The 18,683-nt window shown below is 43.2% G+C and overlaps 1 protein-coding gene across 9 annotated transcripts in view; it reads left to right on the top strand.

The window, feature by feature from the left end:
• oxr1a (oxidation resistance 1a) overlaps nt 1-18,683 on the top strand; it is a 583,533-nt gene that overhangs the window by 449,649 nt on the left and 115,201 nt on the right. For all 9 annotated transcript variants that reach the window (XM_087986357.1, XM_087986351.1, XM_087986354.1 and 6 more), the window contains one exon: nt 12,259-12,427. In XM_087986357.1, coding sequence (XP_087842483.1) covers nt 12,259-12,427 — 169 coding nt within the window. The remainder of the gene's footprint in view (nt 1-12,258; nt 12,428-18,683) is intronic.

The raw sequence follows: 18,683 nt of genomic DNA on the forward strand, positions 1-18,683 counted from the left end.
GACAAATCCAAACCTATTAATCCCTCCATTCTGTCATGTAGCCTGTGGATGAAGAAATGATATTCCTAATTATCAGCACATAGGGCAGAACAATCTGCCAGCTACCTTTGTTGTACCATTTTGGATGTCGCATTTTTCAGTGTCCGATTCATCCTTTCCACAATTCCACTAGACTGTGGTCTTTAAGGTATGTGGAATCTCTGTCTGATCCCAGAAAGGGTCATGACATCTGATATGGGCTGCAAATTATGTTCTCTGGTCTGATTCTATGCTCGTACCAGTAGATTATTTGATTTCCTCTACCACCATCCCACTCTGCACAACAAATTTTCCTTCACATAAAATCACTCTGTCCTGAACATAAATCCCCTTGTATGCTTTAATGTGTCTGATTCTGATCCTTCTATTAGTTTTTTGTTTCATTTCTCTCTTTCTTTTGCTCCTCTGCGAAATCCATCATCTTGACTTGTTTCTCTTTTTGGCCACTGATTTCGTCAAATGGTGGCAGCCATTCTTGCCCTTCTACAGTGCCTTGTTTGGCATCAGCATTCCTGTTTCCTTCTGGAGGCAGTTTTGATTAAGCTTTTACCTTTGTGACCCCACATCCTTTCCCCTGTGCTCCTTCAAAGATGTATTGTAACAGTGGAGCCGATGCAAAGGGTTTCCCATCCACTGAATCAAAACCCTTCTCCATCCATAGGGGCAAATATTCTGTAAGTCCATGACAGACAGACAGACATACACGCTATCAGAATATAAAACCGATCGGGCCGGACAAGTGTGCGAGATGGCCAAGCACATGCAACGGCTGCTAGTTCTGCTGTCTAAGCACACATGGTTCTGAGTAGCTTTAGAGCCACATAATACCTTTGTCCATTGTCGTCCTCCATGTATATTTCACACCCAGTTTTTCTTTTTTTCTTCCTGTACTGATGAGCCATGCACAAAAATTTTAAAATGTGGTTCTTCCGTTCCTTTTTCCTTTGCCTCCTCTGCTTTTGAGCCCTACCTTGCCCCCTGTCATTTGTTTTGATCTTGGGATCATTTGCTATTATCAATTGACATTCATGTTTTTCTCCCTGATATACAAAGTTGTCTGCAAACATGGTGGTGCTTTTACTCTTTTTACAGTGATGTCCCTTCCCTGTAGCAGCAGTGTCCATCTAATGATTATATTTTGATAATTGAGCCATGTTTGATCCCTCCATCTAATACTAGCTGTATAGGGAGGTGATCTGTTAATATTGTAAGTTAGTTCAACCCAACTATGTCGGTAAAATGCTGCACTGCCCAAAAGATGCTAGCAGATGTTTTTCGCGGACTGTATACCCGTGCTGTATTGGTGGAAGCATGCACGAGGCATATGTTATTGGTTTTAATTGCCCGTGTATCTCCTGTAACAGAACTGTCGAGAAGGTTGTGTCTGTGGTGGCTACTTCCAAAGAAAATGGTTCAGTCGCAGTTGGAGTTTTCAGAGCAGGTGGAGCAGCTAGTGCTTGCTTTAGAACTGCAATGGTGTGTGTTCCATTTTCCACTCCCAGGCTGCATTCTTTTTTAATAGCTCAATCAACGGGGCCACTTTCGTAGCAAATCCATTGATATGCAATATCTCACTAAACCCAGGAAGGATCTTAACCCTTTGACATCCTGGGGGACAGGGAGTATGCAGACTGCCTCTACTCTTCTTTTGTCAATTTCTGTCTTTTCCAGTGACTGAATCATTCCCAGATAAGTAACTTGCTGCTTCATGACTTGCGCTTTCTGAGAGTTTACCTTCAGACCCAATTCATGCAACAGCTGCAGCAACTCACTTATCAACTGATAATGCTCCTCTTTACTTTCAACTTATAGAAGCAGGTCATCTACATAGCGCACCAGACGTTCAGGTTTTGAGAACACTTTTATCTCTTCTCGAAGACATTGGTGAAATATGGACGGGAAATTATGAAATCTCTGTGGTAGAACGGTACACATATATTGCTAGTCTTGGAAAGTAAATGCGAGTTTATATTGACATTCTCTCTCCAGTGGAATTGACCAGAATCCTTTAGAATATAGAACAGTACAGCACAGTTCAGGCCCGTCAGCCCACAATGTTATGCCAAGTATCTAAGATCAACGTAACCTCCACACCCTTCAATTTACTGCTGTCCATGTGCTTGTCCAGTAGTCGCTTAAATGTCCCTAATATCTCTGACTCTACTAACACTGCTGGCAGTGCATTCCATGCACCCAGCACTCTCTCTGCACAAAGAACCTATCTCTGACATCTCCTCGAAACCTTCCTCCAATAACCTTAAAATTATGACCCCAATAGTCGGAGGGAAATTGAGAAACAAACTTGTAAGGAGATCTCAGCTATCTGTAAGAATAATAGGGTAGTTATGGTAGGGGATTTTAACTTTCCAAACATCGATTGGGACTGCCATAGTGTTAAAGGTTTAGATGGAGAGGAATTTGTTAAGTGTGTACAAGACCATTTTCTGATTCAGAATGTGGATGTACCTACTAGAGAAGGTGCAAAACTTGACCTACTCTTGGGAAATAAGGCAGGGCAGGTGACTGAGGTGTCAGTGCGTGAGCACTTTGAGGCCAGTGACCATAATTCTATTCGTTTTAAAATAGTGATGGAAAAGGATAGACCAGATCTAAAAGTTGAAGTTCTAAATTGGAGAAAGGCCAATTTTGATGGTATTCGGCAAAAATTTTTAAAAGCTGATTGGAGGCAGATGTTTGCAGGTAAAGGAACAACTGGAAAATGGGAAGCCTTCAGAAATGAGATAACAAGAATCCAGAGAAAGTATATCCCTGTCAGGGTGAAAGGGAAGGCTGGTAGGTATAGGGAATGCTGGATGACTAAAGAAATTGAGGGTTTGGTTAAGAAAAAGAAGGAAGCATATGTCAGGTATAGACAGGATAGATCGAGTGAATCCTTAGAAGAGTATAAAGAAAGTAGGAGTATACTTAACAGGGAAATCAGGAGGGCAAAAGGGGGACATGAGATAGCTTTGGCAAACAGAATTAAGGAGAATCCAAAGGGGTTTTACAAATATATTAAGGATAAAAGGGTAACTAGGGAGAGAATAGGGCCCCTCAAAGATCAGCAAGGTGGCCTTTGTGTGGAGCCACAGAAAATGGGGGAGTTACTAAATGAGTATTTTGCATCAGTATTTACTGAGGAAAAGGATATGGAAGATATAGACTGTTGGGAAATAGATGGTGATGTCTTGCAAAATGTCCAGATTACAGAGGAGGAAGTGCTGGATGTCTTGAAAGGGTTAAAGGTGAATAAATCCCCAGGATCTGATCAGGTGTACCCGAGAACTCTGTGGGAAGCTAGAGAAGTGATTGCTGGGCCTCTTGCTGAGATATTTGTATCATCGATAGTCAGAGGTGAGGTGCCGGAAGACTGGAGGTTGGCAAACATGGTGTCACTGTTTAAGAAGGGCGGTAAAGACAAGCCAGGGAACAATAGACCAGTGAGCCTGATCTCGGTGGTGGGCAAGTTGTTGGAGGGAATCCTGAGGGACAGGATGTACCTGTATTTGGAAAGGCAAGGACTGATTTGGGATAGTCATCATGGCTTTGTGTGTGGGAAATCATATCTCACAAACTTGATTGAGTTTTTTGAAGAAGTAACAAAGAAAATTGATAAGGGCAGAGCAGTAGATGTGATCTATATGGACTTCAGTAAGGCGTTTGACAAGGTTCCCCATGGGAGACTGATTAGCAAGGTTAGATCTCATGGAATACAGGGAGAACTAGGCATTTGGATACAGAACTGGCTCAAAGGTAGAAGACAGAGGGTGGTGGTTGAGGGTTGTTTTTTAGACTGGAGGCCTATGACCAGTGGAGTGCCACAAGGATCGGTGCTGGGCCCTCTACTTTTTGTCATTTACATAAATAATTTAGATGAGAGCATAAGAGGTACAGTTAGTAAGTTTGCAGATGACACCAAAATTGGAGGTGTAGTGGACAGTGAAGAGGGTTACCTCAGATTACAACAGGATCGTGACCAGATGGGTCAGTGGGCTGAGAAGTGGCAGATGGAGTTTAATTCGGATAAATGCGAGGTGCTGCATTTTAGGAAAGCAAATCTTAGCAGGATTTATACACTTAATGGTAAGGTCCTAGGGAGTGTTGCTGAACAAAGAGACCTTGGAGTGCAGGTTCATAGCTCCTTGAAAGTGGACTCGCTGGTAGATAGGATAGTGAAGAAGGCGTTTGGTATGCTTTTCTTTATTGGTCAGAGTAATGAGTACAGGAGCTGGGAGGTCATGTCGCGGCTGTACAGGACATTGGTTCGGCCACTGTTGGAATATTGTATGCAATTCTGGTCTCCTTCCTATCGGAAAGATGTTGTGAAACTTGAAAGGGTTCAGAAAAGATTTACAAGGATGTTGCCAGGGTTGGAGGATCTGAGTTACAGGGAGAGGCTGAACAGGCTGGGGCTGTTTTCCTTGGAGTGTCGGAGGCTGAGGGGTGACCTTATAGAGGTTTACAAAATTATGAGGGGCATGGATAATATAAATAAAGTATTTTCCCTGGGGTCGGGGAGTCCAGAATAGAGGGCATAGGTTTAGGGTGAGAGGGGAAAGATATAAAAGAGACCTAAGCGGCAACTTTTTCACGCAGAGGTTGGTATGTGTATGGAATGAGCTGCCAGAGGATGTGGTGGAGGCTGGTACAATTGCAACATTTAAGAGGCATTTGGATGAGTAAATGAATAGGAAGGGTTTGGAGGGATACGGGCTGGGCGCTGACAGGTGGGACGAGATTAGGTTGTGATGTCTGGTTGGCATGGACGGGTTGGACCGAAGGGTCTGTTTCCATGCTGTACATCTCTGACAGCCATTTCTGCCCTGGGAAAAAGTCTCTGGCTATCTACTCGATCTATACTTCTCATTATTTTGAATACCTCTATCAAGTCACCTCTCTTTCTTCCTTCTCTCCAGTGTAAAATGCCCTAGCTCACTTAGCCTTTCTTCTTAAAGCAAGGCAGCATCCTGGTAAATCTCCTCTGCACCCTCTCTAAAGCATCTACATCCTTCCTATAATGAGGTGACCAGAACTGGACATAATATTCCAAGTGTGGTCTAACCAGGGTTTTATAGAGCTGTGGCAAAACCTTGTGGCTGTTCAACTCAATTCCCTGCTAATGAAATCCAAAACACCATACATCGCCTCAACAACACTATCAACTTGGGTAGCAACTTTGAGGGATCTATGTACATGGATGCCAAAATCCCACTATTCCTCCATACTGCCAAGAATCCTATCTTTAATCCTGTATCCAGCATTCAAATTTGACTTCCCAAAATGAATCACTTTACATTTATCCAGTTTGAACTCCGTCTGCCACTTCTCAGCCCAGGTCTGCATCCTATTAATGTCTTGTAAAGGCCCTCAACACTTTATACAACACCACTGACCTTTGTTATTGGCAAACGTATTAACACACCCTTCAACTTCTTCATCCAAGTCCTTTGTAAAAACTACAAAGAGCAGAGGCCCAATCACAGATCCCTGCAGGACACTAACTTCCAGGCGGAATACTTCCCATCCACTACCACTTGCTATCTTCTTTATGCCAGCCAGTTCAGTATCCAGACAACCAAATTTGTATCCCATACTTCCTAACTGAGTGTCCCTACCTTGGGCAACCTTATCAAATACCTTCCTGAAATCTATATACACCACATCTATTGCTCGACCTTCATCAACATTTCCCATCACATCCTCAATGAACTCAATAAGGCTTGTGAGGCGTGACCTGCCCCATCTTAAAGCCATGCTAACTATCTTTAATCTACCTGTTTTTCCAAATACTCATAAGTCCTATCTCTCAGAATTCTTTCCAGTACCTTGCCTACCACCAGCGTTAGACTGACTTGTCTGTAATTCCCAGGGATTTCACTATTCTCTTTCTCAAAGAGCAACAACATCGCCTCCCTCCAATCAACCGGTACTACTCCCGTGGAGTATGAAGATACAATGATCATCGCCAGAGGCGCAGCAATCTCATTCACCACTTCCCGTAGTAACCTTGAATATATCTGGTTCGGCCCTGGGGACTTACCTATCTTGATGCTTCCCAGAATTTCCAGCACATCCACTTTCTGATTATCAATCTATTCAAGCCTATTAATGGTGTTCAAACTATCAACAAGGTCTCTCTCTCTCTCTCTAGTGAATACTGAAGTGAAAAAGTCATTTCAGGTCACCCCTACCTCTTCAGACTTCAGGCACAAGTTCCCTCCACTATCCCTGATCGGCCCTAGCCCCTCTCTTATCATTCTCTTATTCCTCACGTATGTGTAGAATGATTTTGGATTTCCCCCCAAATCTTTCCCACCAAGGCTATTTCATGCACCCTCCAAGCTCTCCTCAGTCCATTTTTGAATTCTTTCCTAGCTACCCTGTTATCTTGTAAAGCTGTGCCAGATCCTTGCTTCCTCAAGCTTAAGTAAGCTTTCTTTCTTCTTTCTTTTGACGAGAACTGCTCTGCTCTTGTCATCCAAGGCCCCTTCTCCTTAACCATATGGAAGTGTCCCTTGGGGCCTTGGAGGGAAGTAAGAGGGGAGGTGTGGGCGCAAGTTTTGCATTTCTTGCGGTTGCAGGGGACGGTGCCGGGAGTGGAGGTTGGGTTGGTGGGGGGTGTGGACCTAACGAGGGAGTCACGGAGGGAGTGGTCTTTTCGGAATCTCTGGGACACCTGGACCAACCAACCCAACCACCCCGTAGCCCAACACTTTAACTCCCCCTCCCATTCCACCAAGGACATGCAGGTCCTTGGACTCCTCCATCGCCAGACCATGGCAACACGACGGTTGGAGGAAGAGCGCCTCATCTTCTGCCTGGGAACCCTCCAACCACAAGGGATGAACTCAGATTTCTCCAGTTTCCTCATTTCCCCTCCCCCGACCTTGTCTCAGTCAAATCCCTCGAACTCAGCACCGCCTTCCTAACCTGCAATCTTCTTCCTGACCTCTCCGCCCCCACCCCACTCCGGCCTATCTCCCTCACCTTGACCTCCCTCCACCTATTGCATTTCCAAAGCCCCTCCCCCAAGTCCCTCCTCCCTACCTTTTATCTTAGCCTGATGGACACACTTTCCTCATTCCTGAAGAAGGGCTTATGCCCGAAACGTCGATTCTCCTGTTCCTTGGATGCTGCCTGACCTGCTGCGCTTTTCCAGCAACACATTTTCAGCTCTGTGCTTGGGCAACCTTCCAGAGGACTTCCCCAGCAAGTTTTCCCTTGTCCCTGTCATGACAGCATACTCCCCATATTGTGGCCACTTCCTCATTATGTATTTCTGGAGGAGTCCAGTCCAATCAAGGGCAATCCATTCTCTCTTGGTTCTTCATATTCTAATAGTTGTAAATTAACTTCAAGCTCCTGTCTGGTCTGACTCTGGTCTTCCCACCGACTGAGCAGAGAGGCCTTCCCTGTAGTCTCCTACTGACTCAGTGGAAAGATGTTCTCTCGTACCCCAAGCTCCTGTTGTCCCTGCACATTGCCACTCAGGTTTGACCTGAGCCATCCACTGATGCAGCAGGAAAGTTGTCCTCAAAGCTAAGGCTTCGGTTCAGTCAGACTCGTCCCATGCTGACTCAGCAGAGGGATTTATGCTCAAGTTCACCCTGAAACTATGCAAAATATGTTGATGCTTGTTTGAGTCCAGCAACCACTAGTTGCTATCTGAGTCCAGCGATTGCTGGCTGCAGCTGCTGGTGTGTGCAGAGATGAGAAGAGTCATAGAGATATACAGCATAGAAGCAGACACTTCGGTCCAACTCATCCATGCCAACACGATATCCTGAACTAATCTTGTCCCATTTGCCAGCATTTGACCCATATCCCTCTAGACGCTTCCTATTGTTACGACACGGTAACCGTCCTAATTTAAACCAGCAGCACAGAAACGATTTAACTCATGCTGTAATCTGTTAAATTTCGAGAGGCCAAGAACTATCCCAAAGGTCACTATTTAAGGTAAAAATTCACAACTTTTTTTAAAAATCTAATAGAATTATTAACTATCAACTATTTACAACTCCTTTCTCTTTTACTTTCCCTTTCTTAATACTGGTCCAATAAAACCTTGATTAAGATTTACCAAAAAATTAAAATTTCAAAACTAGCCAACTTCTTCTTCTTCAGGTTTCTGCTTGATAGATAAAGGTACCTTGAAAATAGCTATTCTGCGGGCAGTCTGCGTATGTTGGTGGCTTGGCAGTTCTCCTCCAACTGTTTTTTTTTTTCAGTTTTATACCCCAAAGCATCAGATTGTTTCATTGGTTTTAATATTGTCAAAATACTAAGTTCGAACTTGATTGAAGTTTTGTATCTTGGGGCGTAATTTAATCTGGCTGAATTTGAAGTTGATTTTGTCTCATACTACCCAACGTACTACTAGCTGCTGGACCAAATGTCTGTGCTTGCTAAGTCCTTCAAATCTCTTAATGGTATACTACACCTTCATAACACTATTCATATACTATCCAGGTGTCTTTCAAATGTAACTGTACTAGCATCAACCATCTCCTCTGGCAGCTCATTCCATACATGCACCACCCTCTGCATGAAAACGTTGTCCCTTTGGTCCCTTTTAAATATTTCCCCCCTCACCCTTAACCTATGCTCTCTAATTTTGGACTCCCACCATGTGGAAAAGATCTTGGCGATTCACCCTATCAGGGATTCCTGCTCTGCAGACTTGAATACAATATTATATCAGTTCCAGGGCCACAGGTGTATTCTGTGACCCATCCCCCCTCAAAGTGGTGCACAGGAGTAAGAAACAAAGGCAGGATAACGCATAGAGCCAAGGAGCTCAAGGCGCTCCCCCAAAATGATGGAGTCAACCCCTCCCCCTCCAACTTATCCACAGAAGGGACCTTCTGAATTTCACCTGCCCCTACCACCCATGGCATCCATTTAATGGTCTGTTTAGACTAATGCTTGGCCAATTGGTTGGTCAACTCGAACCTATTACTTTTTTTAAAAATAAACGGCGGGTGGGCAGCCGATTTCATTACCTGTCTGTTGTATTTTGGTGAACTTGGTTTGGCATAGAGGGGAAGATGGTGGGCTAACCAACTACATGTCATAATCTACATGTTCTGCCCTTCAAAATCGTGCCCACAGATTGGGGATAAGGTATAAGGTGCTGTAAATTCCAGCCTCATGACTGCCTCAGCAAAACACATTCAACTGTTGTAAACTGGAGTTCGTAGAACATGGAACAGACGGTTTGGCCCACCATGTTTGCACCAATCACAGTGCCATTCTAAGCTAATCATGTCTGCCTGCACATATCCTTCCCTTCCCCGTCTGTTCATGTTTAAATGTCTCTTAAATGTTGCTATCAAATCTGCTTTAGTCACCTCCCCTTGCAGTTTATTCCAGACATATATCATCTTTTCTGTTTTAAAATGAAAACTTACCTCACACATCTCCCCCTTTCAGTTAAACTGAAACTTTCCCCCTTTCAGTTAAACCCATGCCCTCTCAAAATTGACATTTCCACTCTGAAGTAAAGACTCTGCCTGTCTCAAATTTATATACTTCTACCAGCATCCACTGCTCTTGTGAAAACAATCCAAGTTTGTCCAACCATTCTTTATAGGTGATACATTCCAATCCAGGCAATAGCCTGGTCAACCTCTCTTGCACTGTCTCTAAAAACCTCCACGAATTTCCTCGAATGTGGTGACTGGAACTGCACAATATTCCTAATGTACCCCAACTAAAGTTTTATATAGCTGTGACATGACTTGCCAACTTTTACACTTAATGCCCCAAACTATGAAAGCAACCATGCCTATAAGCTTCCTTTACCACCTTATCCATTTGTGTTGCCACTTTCAGGGAACTATTACCTTGAACCCTTCTATGTTAATGCTGTTCAGAATCCTGCCATTTACTTTATCCTTTCCTCTTGCAATTGACCTCCCAAAACGTATCACCTCACACTTGTCCAGAATAAACTGCAACTATGTTTGACTGTATCCTTTAATAACTTTCCCCACTATCGGCAACTCCACCAATTTCATGTCATCAGCAAATTTACCAGTCAAGCAGTAGAGCAGAGAACCCAGCACTCATCCTTGCAGAACACTCTTAGTCACAGACCTCCAGTCAGGAAACCACCTCTCCACAACTGTCCTCTATCTTCTGTGACTAAGCCAATTTTATACCCAGTTTACCAACTCATGGGACTTAATCTTCTGGATCAGCCTACTATGAGGAACTTTACTAAAATATTTGACAAAGTTCATATAGACTATATCCACTGCCCTAACCTCATTAATCATCTTAATCACTTCCTCTAAAAAGCTTAATCAGCTTTGTGACATGAGACTTCCTCCATACAAAGCCATGCTGACTGTCTCTAATTAGTCTATTCGTTTTCAAATGCAAGTAAATAGAGTCCCGAAGAATGTTCTCCAGTAATTTCCCAACCGCTGATGCGAGGCTCACTGGCCTGTAATTTCCTTTTTTATTCTTATTGCCCTTTTAAAATAAAGGAACACCATTGGTTATTCTCCCATCTTCTGGAACCTCCCCTGTAGCTAAATAGGGTGCAATTGTCACCGTTAAGATCCCAGCAATCTCCTTCCTTGCCTCTCTCCATACCCTGCGATAGATCCCCTCAGGAATTTGTTTACTTTAATGTTTTTCAAAAGCCCTAAGCACCATGACCCAATTAATGACAACATGGCCTAGAATATCGACATACCCCTCCCTAATTTCACCATCAGCCATGATCTTCTCCTTGATGAATAATGTTGCAGCATACTCATTAAGGACTTCACTCACTTCCTCCGGCTCCATGCATAACTTCCCTCCTTTGTTCTTCTATGGACAAACCCTTTCCTGAGTTACTCCCTTGCTCCTAATATAAGTTATAAATTGCCTGAGGATTCTCCTTAATCATACTTGCCAAGGACATTTCCGGGCCTGTATTATACTTCCTAATTCTTCTTTAAAGGAATTATTTTCTTTCCTGCTTTATATTCCTCAAGGGCTTAGCTGATTTCAGTTTCCTAAAGCTGGCTTGCTTTTTCTAAACTTACAGTATCTGTTGACCTCTAGGGTTCTTGAATCTTGCCATTCCCATGGGAATATGCTGGTTCTGAACTCTGATCAACTGGCCTTAAAAAGACTCCCGCACGTCAGCTGTGGATTTACCCTCAAACAGCTCTCCCCAATGTAAATTGTCCAATTCCTGCCTTGTTATTATTAGCCTTCCCCATTTAGCACTTTCTCCTGAGGACCAATTTTATCTTTATCTGTAATTATCTTGCAACCTATGGAATTATCCCTGCTAATATCCATCAGCATTTCATCATGCTCAGCTATGGAAGGGCATTGTGACTGAATTCTGTCCAGTTTGCATGATAACCAGCCTTCCTCCAATTGATATAAGTCGAGAATGTTTGGTGAGCTCAAGAATCAAGTTTAGAGTCCGTTTTTGAACATCTGGTGTGTTGACAAGTCAAAATGCACTTTTTTAAAAGATGATATATGATTCTATATGTTATTGCATGATACCAGTATATGATGTCAGTATATTTGAACTGATGAAATCTGACAGTCTTTCTAATTAGACTTTCATGTTCCTCATTGCTATGCATTGTTTGGCCCCATCAAGTATTTATCTGAAAAATTATTACTGCTGAATGTTCCTGCTATGTCTTAAACATGATCTCCATTGGGGTATTCACCCTTTCCCTCTGAGGGTTTGCATTCTCAGTTTTGTCTCCTTCAAGGGATAGATGAGCATATTTTGGAAATATAAGGTTTGGTACAATGTTAAAACGTAGATTTCACCTTTACACTGTTTGCCGGTATTCCAGTCACTGACTGACTTGTACGAGAGAGAAACAATCTGCCAGCAGAAAATACAGGCAAGAAAACATCCAATGATTGGAGCAATGATTCCTTACTGAATCTTGCCCATCGGCTTACCTGTATTTAAAACATGTGCTACAGTTCCTCTTAGAACCCTCTGTGGGTCTAATGCTCGTCTGTGGACTTAGACTGAATAGGACGACTCTTGTACTCACCTACAGGTCAGTCAGAGCTCCTCACTGGGACCGAGTATTTGCCTATTGACAGCCATGATGTATATGAACGATTTGGTGATAGTACCTTTGCCAATTCCTGTCAAAATATCTCGTATATTTGCTATATCTTAAGTAGAAGTTAGAAACAAAGGGATTAACTTTGTTTAACATTGAATCTCAGGTATTGCCTTACCAAAAGAGAACAGGCGGAATCGATCATACAGGTTCTTGTGTTTGAGAGTCGGGAAGCCAATGCGGAAGACATTTGTCTCAGTGGCAAGTGCATCTATGCAGCAGTATGCCCAGAGAGACAGGAAGCATGAGTACTGGTTTGCAATACCACAAGAAAGGTAGGCAACATGGGTATCTCTGTTTCACAAGGTCTTGATGAATACAAGCTGGAAAGCTTATAGAAATGTATCTTTTATTCACTAATACTCAAATTTTGTGCAACTTAGAACAAAACCTCCGAATAGTCCCAGAGATGTAGTGGAAAGGATAGCAAAGATGATTCTCGATAGGAATGAGAGAGGCAGGGTAGTTGTCATGGGGGACTTTAACTATCCAAATATTGACTGGGAACACTACGAGTACTATAGATGGGTCAGTTTTTGTCCAGTGTGTGCAAGAGGGCTTCCTCAGTATGTAGTTGAAACTTTATTGCTGGAACAGCACAGCAGGTCAGGCAGCATCCAGGGAACAGGAGATTCGACGTTTCGGGCACAGGCCCTTCTTCAGGAATGAGCAGAGATGGACAGGCCTACAAGGGGCGAAGCCACTTTAGATTTAATACTGGGTAACGAGCCTGGCCAGGTGTTAGATTTGGAAGTAGGTGAGCACTTTGGAGACAGCGATCACAATTCTGTCAGGTTTACTTTAGTGATGGAAAGGGATAGGTGTACTCTACCGAGCAAGATTATAGCTGGGGGAAGGGAAATTACAATGCAATTAGGCAAGATTTAGGAAGCGTAGAATGGGGAAGGAAACTGCAGGGGATGAGCTCATTAAAAATGTGGAGCTGATTCAAGGAAAAGCTCCTGTGTGTCCGAGATAACTATGTACCTGTCAGGCAGGGAGGAAAATATAAAACGCGTGAGCGTGGTTTACTAAGGAAGTGGAATCCCTGGTCAGGAAGAAGAAGAAGGCTTATGTTAGGACAAAATGTGAAAACTCAGGGCGCTTGAGGGTTACAAGGAAGTCAGGAAAGACCTAAAAAGAGAGCTCAGAAGAGCCAGGAGGAGACATGAGAAGTTGTTGGCAGATAGGATCAGGGTTAACCCTAAGGCTTTCCATAGGTATGTCAGGAATAAAAGAATGACGAGTTAAATTAGGGCCAAACAAGGATAATAGTGGGAAGTTGTGTGTGGAGTCAGAGCAGATAGGGGAAGCACTAAATAAATATCTTTTGACAGTGTTCACTATAGAAAATGAAAATATCGGCGAGGAAGATGCTTGCATCTAGACTAGAAGAAATTGAGGTTCACAAGGAAGCAGTATTAGAAATACTGCAGAGTATGAAAATAGACAAGTCCCCTGGGCCAGATGGGATCTATCCTAGGATCCTCTGGGAAGCAAGGGAAGAGAGTGCCGAGCCTTTGGCTTTGATCTTCAAATCATCATTGTCTACAGGAATAGTGCCTGAGGACTGGAGGATAGCAAAAGTGGTTCCCTTGTTCAAAAAGGGTAGTAGAGACAACCCTGGTAATTATAGACCAGTGAGTCTCACTTCAGTTGTTGGTAAAGTGTTGGGAAAGGTTATAAGAGATAGTTATAAATCCTATCTAGAAAAGAATAATCTGATCAGGGACAGTCAGCACGGTTTTGTGAAGGGTAGGTCGTGCCTAACGAATCTTATTGAGTTTTTTGACAAAGTGACCAAATAGATAGATGAGAATAAACTGGTTGATGTGGTGTATATGGATTTCAGCAAGGCGTTCGATGAGGTTCCCCACAGTAGACTATTATTCAAAATGCGGAGGAATGGGATTGTGGGAGACTTAGCAGTTTCGGTCAGTAATTGGCTTGCTGAAAGAAAACATAGGGTTGTAGTTGATGGAACATATTCATCTTGGTGTCCAGTTACTAGCAACATACCGCAAGGGTCGGTGTTGGGTCCACTGCTGGTTGTCATTTTTATAAATGACCTGGATGAGGGCTTAGAAGGGTGGGTTAGTAAATTTGCGGATGACACTAAGGTCGGTGGAGTTGTGGATAGTGACAAAGGATGTAGTAGGTTGCAGAGAGACATAGATAGGACGCAGAGCTGGGCTGAGAGGTGGCAAATGGAGTTTTATGTGGACAAGTGTGAGGTGATACACTTTGGACGGAATAATCGGAATGCAAAATACTGGGCTAATGGTAAGATTCTTGGGAGTGCAGATGAGCAGAGAGATCTGTGTCCATGTACACAGATCCCTGAAAGTTGTTACCCAGATTGACAGGGTTGTTAAGAAGGCATACAGGGTCTTGGCCTTTATTAATAGAGAGATTGAGTTCCGGAACCAGGAGGTTATGCTATAGCTGTACAAAGCTCTAGTACAGCCACACTTGAAGTATTGTGTACAGTTCTGGTCACCGCATTATAAGAAGGATGTTGAAGCTTTGGAAAGGGTGCAGATGAGATTTACTAGGATGTTGCCTGGTATGGAAGGAATGTCTTATGAGGAAAGGCTGAGGGCCTTGAGGCTGTTCTTGTTAGAGAGGAGAAGATTGAGAGGTGACTTAATAGAGACATACAAGATAATCAGAGGGTTAGATAAGGTGGAGAGGGAGAGCCTTTTTCCAAGTATGGGGACGGCAAACACGAGGGGACACAACTTTAAAGTGAGAGGAGATAGGTATAAGACAGATGTCAGAGATAGTTTCTTTACTCAGAGGAGTAAGGGTGTGGAATGCATGGCCTACAACGGTAGTAGATTCGCCAAGTTTAAGTGCATTTAAGTCGTCATTGGACAGGCATATGGACGTACATGGAATAGTGTAGGTGGGATGGGCTTCAGATTAGTATGACAGGGCAACGGAACATCGAGGGCCGAAGGGCCTGTATTGCGCTGTAATGTTCTATGTTAAACCTCAATTTGTTTAGTTTGCTTCTGGGAAGGAAACTTGCTACCAGTAGCAAGTTGATTCGATATGTAACTTTATTCTGAAGCTACAAGTCTGTTTTCTGTGATGGTACACATCAAGTTATATAGTCATAAGATGAGGGCAGATAACACGTGGTGGAGGGAGCAAATGAACTATTTATGCAATAGCACTATACTAGAGCCTTGTTCAAGATGGTTGGAGAAATCGGTGGCATTGAACCAAAAGTTAAAATTTTAAAATTACGTTAGAAATAAGCTAGACACTGTTTATGGGCTGCAAACAATTAATTAAAAAAAACTTTTTGGGGAGATCCAAGATGGCAGTGATCTAAGAAGATTGCACTGCAGAGCTCTGCATCGCAGCACAAGCAGGACAAACGTTTAACCTTCCCAACCCAGACCATCGCGATATCTTGGGACTCTGGAAAGATCATGGAGTCCCAAGAAACCTCTGAAAGTTAACCTATCTGCATTTCCAGCCATTCAGAGATGCCGGAAAAGGGAGGAAGAGCATCTGAGGCTGGGTCTGCAGCTCAGCCTGCAGGATCCTCTGAGTTGATTACTTTCCAGGCCCTGGTGAACAAGCTCATGAAATCTCGTGAGATGCTTGGGGAACAGATTGAAGAGAAGCTGGCTCCGATCTCTCTCATGATGCAGAAGCACGAGCAGCAGCTGAGACACCTGAAGAAGCGGACAGATGAGGTGGAGCACAAGGTCACAGTGATGGAAGCTGATGCTAGTTCATCCAAGGATAGAATCCAAGCCCTGGAGATGCAGGTCCATAATTTGCACAATCAAATGGATGATTTTGAGAACATGGGCAGGAGAAAAAACATTTGGATCATTGATCTGCCTGAGGGTAAGGAAGGTGAGCAGAATTTGTTGAGGACTGGCTGCCAAAATTCTTTGACTTGGAGACTGGTATGAGAGGATTGAAGATAGAGACGGCTCACCGGGTTGCAGCACGGCAATCGGGTCTGGGTTAACGTCCTTGTCCTCTCCTGGTGCAGTTCCATCATTACCGGGATAAGGAGAGAGTCCATGGAGGCTTTCAGAGTCCAGGGGAAGGATCCAAAGGCTCTAATATCCGAGGGCTATAAGATCATGTTCTTTCAGGACTTCTCAGCGGCGGTGATCCAGAAACGAAAATCTTATGACGGTGTCAAGAGAAAAGTGAGGGAGCTTGGGATTCAGTACTCCGAGTTATCTGGCAGTGCTACTATTCACCTTAGATGGATCCATACATCTCTTTGACACATCGGAGAAGGCAAGAGACTTTGTGGACAAATTAACCTAATTTGAACAATTTTAGTATGTATAAGTAGTGTTGTTTGAGTATGTCTTTATCGTTTTGTAAAAGAAACGGAGGAAGTCTGGTTGGAGCTTTATCTTTACCTTTTTTTCCTCTATTGAGTAGGGTGTTTACTCTTTTCTGCTTGTGTTTGCGGTGCGACTCTAGCTGGGAGAAGTGAAGGTGACTGGGATGGTTAGATGCCGACTTATGGACAGTTTGGGATGAGTAGTTGCCCCCTCTGGGCAGGGGGTGAGTTCCCCTACTCAGCGCTATTGGCGCTTTATATGTTGGTTTATTTTTTGGTTTTTGGTTTTAATTTTCAATAGTTTTATAGGTTTGTTAAATGTAGTGGTTTTACCTTTATGTAGCTTTTACATTTGGTGGATCATGTGACACTAAGGCTCACCAGTTTATGGTTCGGGTTCCTCCTCTCTGGAATTTAAATGTTATTGCAGAAGGTTATGGCTAATGACTTGATTAAATGGTGTACCTGGAATACCAAGGGAAGTCACTCACCAATTAAGGGGAAGAACGTTCTCGTTTAGTCTTAGAAAGGAGGTGGTTATTGCTTTGTTATGGGAGACACACTTGGATGACAAGGAGCATCTGAAATTACAGCAGAATGGCTTTGACTGAGTTTATTTTTCATCATTTAATACCAGAAGTAGGGGAGTGGCTATATTGGTTAGGAAGAATCTCCCATTTAATTTGTTAGTGTGTGTTAAAGGCATACACGGGAGGTTTGTAATTCTTAAAGGTATGTGTTTTAAATGTTTATTGCCCTCCAGTTCATCCCCTTAAATATTTGGTAGACACTTTTTCTAAACTGATAAATCTCGAGTCCCGGCACATCATTATAGGGGGATATTTTAACTGTCTCATGGATCCTGCAGTAGACAGGTTGCCCAAAGGTCCCTCGATACCCTCTGTACAAACTAAATAGTCTGATGATCTAGGGGTCCACGATCCACGATCGGTCAATAAACACACCTATAAATGACTCTTTGTCTAACATCCAAACAATCATTTATTGTATGTTACAGCTCCGGGTTGGCAGACTCTGATTCACCCACAAGTATGACAACTTCTTGGCATCAAAAGAATCAAACAACCTTAGAGTTTGCATAAGTTTTATATACATTATTCATCATCAGACATGGAGCATGATCATATAGTAACAACCAATCAGTATATGATATCACTTCATGGGTAGTTACTTGAACCAATAATATTGATTAACAACAAATTAAATCATAATGGTTATGTCATCTTTACAAAGATTCACAGCTTTGAAGAGTGTGGATTAGTATTTCATAGAAAAGTATAGCACAGAACAGGCCCTTTGTCCCATGATGTTGTGCTGAGGTTGAATCCTAATGTAAAATATAGTAACTTAACCTACACACCCCTCAACTCACTGCTGTCCATGTGCCTGTCCAGCAGTCGCTTAAATGTCCCTAATAACTCTACTTCCACCATCACCAACGCTGGCAACGCATTCCATGCATTCACGACTCTCTGCATAAAGAATCTACTCTGACGTCTCCTCTATGCCTTTCCCCTAATATCTTAAAACTATGACCCCTCGTACCCGTCAATCCTGCCCTGGGGAAGAGCCTCTGGCTATTGACTCTATCTATTCCTCTCATTATCTTGTACACCTTGATCAGTTCTCCTCTCTTCCTCCTTCTGTCCAGAGAGAAAAGTCCAAGCTTTTTCAACCTTTCTTCATAAGGCAAGGCCTCCAGTCCAGGCAGCATCCTGGTAAACCTTCTTTGCACCCTCTCCAAAGCCTCTCTATCTTTCCGATAGTAGGGAGACCAGAACTGGACACAATATTCCAAGTGTGGTCTCACCAAGGTCTTGTAGAGCTGTAGCAAAGCCTCGCGGCTCTTAAACTCGATCCCCCTGTTAATGAAAGCCAAAACAGCATATGCTTTCTTAACAACCCTCTCCACTTGGGTGGCAACTTTGAGGGATCTATGTACCTGCACACCCAGAGCTGTCTGTTCCTCCACACTACCTAGAATCCTGTCTTTAATCCTATATTGGGCATTCGCGTTCGACCTTCCATAATGCATTACTTCGCATTTATCCAGGTTGAACTCTATCTGCCATTTCTCAGCCCAGCTCTGCATCCTGCCTATGTCGCGCTGCAGCTTGCAGTAGCCCTCTATACAATCGACGACACTGCCAACCTTTGTGTCATCTGCAAATTTACTAACC

This window comes from Chiloscyllium plagiosum, unplaced genomic scaffold (assembly GCF_037043375.1).
Source record: "Chiloscyllium plagiosum isolate Xiang-an unplaced genomic scaffold, Cpla_swu_hap1 HiC_scaffold_4, whole genome shotgun sequence".
Classification (NCBI taxonomy): domain Eukaryota; kingdom Metazoa; phylum Chordata; class Chondrichthyes; order Orectolobiformes; family Hemiscylliidae; genus Chiloscyllium; species Chiloscyllium plagiosum.